At 37.9% G+C, this 3943-nt stretch overlaps 1 protein-coding gene across 2 annotated transcripts in view; it reads left to right on the top strand.

The window, feature by feature from the left end:
* The window catches only part of LOC101981477 (acyl-coenzyme A amino acid N-acyltransferase 2-like), an 8665-nt gene extending 5017 nt beyond the window's left edge, over positions 1-3648 (top strand). For both annotated transcript variants that reach the window (XM_013351927.2, XM_005362169.3), the window contains exon 4: positions 2749-3648. In XM_013351927.2, coding sequence (XP_013207381.1) covers positions 2749-3342 — 594 coding nt within the window. In that variant the 3' untranslated portion in view covers positions 3343-3648. The remainder of the gene's footprint in view (positions 1-2748) is intronic.
* The last annotated feature ends 295 nt before the right edge of the window (positions 3649-3943 follow it).

The following is a 3943-nucleotide window of genomic DNA, read 5'->3' as shown; positions in this document are numbered from 1 at the left end:
TCCTCCTCCTCCTCCTTCTTCTCCTTTCCTCCTCCTCCTCCTCTTCCTCCTCCTCCTGGAGTTTTTGTTCTAGAGTTTTCAGGTATCCTGTTAAATCACTAGGGTGAGAGTTCTCCAGGTTCTTTATGTAGGCACTTAGTGTTATGAACCTCCTTTTAAACCTGCTTTCAAAGTGTCCCATAAGTTTGAGTATGTTATGCATTCATTTTCATTAAATTTTAGGAATTCTTTAATTTCTTTCCTTATTTCTTCCTTGACCCAGGGATAATTCAGTTGGGTATTGTTCAATTTCCATGAGTTTGTGGAGTTTCTGCAATTAGTGTTGTTGTTGAATTCTAAATTTAAGCCATGGTGATCCAATAAAATACAGGGGATTATTCCATTTTTTTGTATCTGTTGGTGTTTGCTTTGTTATTGAGTATGTGGTCAATTTTAGAGAAGGTTCCATGAGTTGCTGAGAAGAAGGCATATTCTTTTGTTGTTGGGTGGGATGTTCTATAGATGTCTGTTAAACCCATTTGAGTTATAACTTCTGTTAGTTCCTTTATTTTCAGTGGTGAGAGAGAGAGTTATTGAGGTCTCTCACTACTAGTGTGTGGGGTTTGATGTGTGATTTAAGCTTTGATAATGCTTCTTTTACAAATGTGGGTGACATTATATTTGCCGCATAAATATTTAGAATTGAGACTACATCTTGATGGATTTTTCCCTGTGATGTATATGAGTTGTCCTTTATCTCTTTTGATTAATTTTATTTTGAAGTATATTTTGTTGTATATTAGGATATTTATACCAGCTTGTTTCTTAGGTCCATTTGATTATAAAATCTTTTCCCAATCCTTTACTCTGAGGTAATGTCTGTCTTTGAAGTTGAGGTGTGTTTCTTATATGTAGCAGAAGGATGGATCTTGTTTTTGTATCCATTCTGTCAGCCTTTTTTTCTATAGATGAATTGAGACTGTTGATATTAAGAGATATTAATGACCAGTGATTGTTAGTTTCTGTCATTCTGAGTTTTATTGTTGTTATTTGCATTGTACATGCGTTTCCCTTCTTTGGGTTTTGCTCCTGTGGGATTATCTATTGCTTGTGTTTTTGAAGGTGTAGCTAACTTCCTTGGGTTGGAGTTTTTTTTTTTCTAGTACTTTCTGTAAGGCTAGATTTGTGGATATTGTTTAAATCTGGTTTTGTCATAGAATATCTTGTTTTCTCTGTCTATGGTGATTGAAAGATTTGCTGAATATAGATATAGTAGTCTGGGCTGGCATCTGTGGTCTCTTAGTATCTACAGACCATCTATCTAGGACCTTCTGGCTTTCAGAGTTTCTATTGACATGTCAGACGCAATTCTGATAGGTCTGCCTTTATATTGACCTTTTTCCTTTGCAGCTCTCAATAGTCTTTCTTTATTCTGTATGTTTTATGTTTTGATTATTATGTGGCGAGGGGACTTTTTTTTTTGGTCCAGTGTATTTTCTGTAAGCTTCTTGGACTTCCATAGGTGTGTCCTTCTTTAGGTTGAGAAAATTTTCTTCTATGATTTTGTTGAATATATTTTCTGTGTCTTTGAGCTGGACTTCTCATTCTTCTAACCCTATTATTCTTAGGTTTGGTCTTTTCATGGTGTCCCAGTTTTTTTTTTTTGGATATTTTGTGTTAAGAATGTTTTGGATTTAACATTTTCTTTGACAGATGAATATATTTCCTCTATAGTATCTTCAACACGTGAAATTCTCTCTTCCATCTCTTGTATTCTGTTGGGTATACTTGCATCTGTAATTCCTGATTGTTTACCCAGATTTTACATTTCCAGAATTCCCACAGCTTGTGTGTTTTTTTTAAATTGCCTCTACTTCAGTTTTCAAGTCTTAAACCATTTTCTTTGTTTGTTTGTTTTTTTCTTTGCTTCCTTTGCAGGATTTCTTGATTTCTTCTAATTTTTTGCTTTTCTTTTCCTCCACTTCTTTAAGGGAATTTTTTCATTTCCTTTTAAAGGGCCTCTATCATCTTCATAAAATTATTTTTAAGGTTGCTTTCTTTTGCTTCACCTTTGTTGGGATGTTTGGGTCTTGCTAATGTAGAACCACTAGTTCCTGTTGGTACAATATTGCTCTTTATGTTATTGAATGTTTTCTTACACTGTCTTCTATCCATTTATCCCTCCAATGGGTGCAGTTGGGCTTCTGAATGTCACTGATGTAACTCTGGGACTCCTTCAGGTGTAGGTGGGGTCAAGGCTCTGGTGGTCACAGATGTCATGGGAGTGGTTGGGGTGTGGGGAGGCTGCTTCCAGGTCTTTGAGGCTTCAGTGGGTAGGAGTGGGGCACTGGGACTAGGGCCTAGAGAGTAAAGTCCTCCAGTAAGGGACCCAGACACTCACTTTTCCAGGTGTGAAAATATTTATTTATCTTATGTCAAAGTCTCCCTATGTAGCCTAGGCAGGATTGGAACTCAAAAATCTCTTATTTTAGTTTCCCTGGTATTGAGATTATAGGACTGTGCCACAAACCCCTATCTCTAGAACTCTGATGAGGTTTTATTTTGATTATTCCAAGGTAAGTGATACAGTTGCTTCCACAAAATGATAAGCTCTGAGTAGGTATTATTATAGGTAGTAGTCTCTGGATCTCACTAGTTAAAAAACCCAAGTGCCAGAATTTTATTGTTTTGACTGCCCGGTCTTCCTTCAGGAGAGCTTCTTTCGAGAGGACAACATGTAACCTGATTTCTTTTTGCTTTGTGTTCAAGATCCAACAACCAGGAATTGGTGTGATCTCCGTGTGCAAAGGTGCAGAGATCGGGCTGGCCATGGCCTGCTATCTGAAACAGGTGGTTGCCACTGTCTGTATCAATGGGCCCATTGCTGTCTCAGCCATTCCACTAAGGTATCGGGATCTTGTTGTGCCACCCAGCCAATTGGTTCCAGAGCACATCCAAATTCATGCTTCAGGGGCTATACAATTTCGTTCCAATATAAGTGACCCCATAAATAGGTTGAACCCACAGAGTATACTTCCTGTGGAAAAAGCCCGAGGGTGGATCCTCTTCATTGTAGGAGAGAATGATGAATGTTTGGATAGCAAGGCATATGCACAAGCGGCTATGGACCAGCTCCAGAGCCATGGGAGAAGCAATGGAAGAATGCTGGCATACCCTGGGGCAGGCCACCTCATAGAGCCACCCTATTCTCCCTGTTGCTTTGCATCCTGGACCTTTGCCTCAGCTAAACCATTGCTTTGGGGAGGAGATTCCATTGCTCATGCAGCAGCCCAGGAACACTCATGGAGAGAGATCCAGAAGTTCTTCAGGCAACACCTTTCTCCATCTGGAAGCAAACTCTAAGCAAGGGTGTGACCATGCCCAGGTAGGGATCAGGAAGTGAGTCAGAGAAGAGGGTGGAATTTGTGTGAGAATCATAGCATTAGTCAGGGATTGGAGGGTAGGGATGGGGAACAGTATTCCTTACATCACATTTATTCCCATTCAACTGGAAGAAAATGAGACAGAAGACCAGGACACATGTGCATCTGAGGTGTTTCTGACAGGTTTGCATGTCGTTTGAAATTTTATAGATTAAATTTTAGTTTATATATTGGAATATATTGGTATTCAGAAATTATGACATTCTTGCAAACTGATAAACATTATATATATGTATATATATACATATATATATACATATATATACATATATATATATACGTATATATATCCTGTTAAGGATTCATTTGATCTAGGCATTTCCAACCCAAAATGAAGTCTCTAAAACTGCCAACTTTCTAGTACATTCTCATTTAAGCTGTATTAAGTTGGATTTCTGTTGCTTGTAATGGACATTCTAGCATGTCAAGCATAATGCTTGCTGTAGATATCAAGTAGATAGCTTTTTTTTAAAAAAGTAGGATGATTCTCTTTATTCTAGGTATATATTACTATTTTTAAT

Source organism: Microtus ochrogaster, linkage group LG5 (genome assembly GCF_000317375.1).
Source record: "Microtus ochrogaster isolate Prairie Vole_2 linkage group LG5, MicOch1.0, whole genome shotgun sequence".
NCBI lineage: Eukaryota > Metazoa > Chordata > Mammalia > Rodentia > Cricetidae > Microtus > Microtus ochrogaster.
The sequence above is the reverse complement of the archived record's forward strand: the minus strand, read 5'-3'. Positions and strand labels throughout refer to the sequence as shown.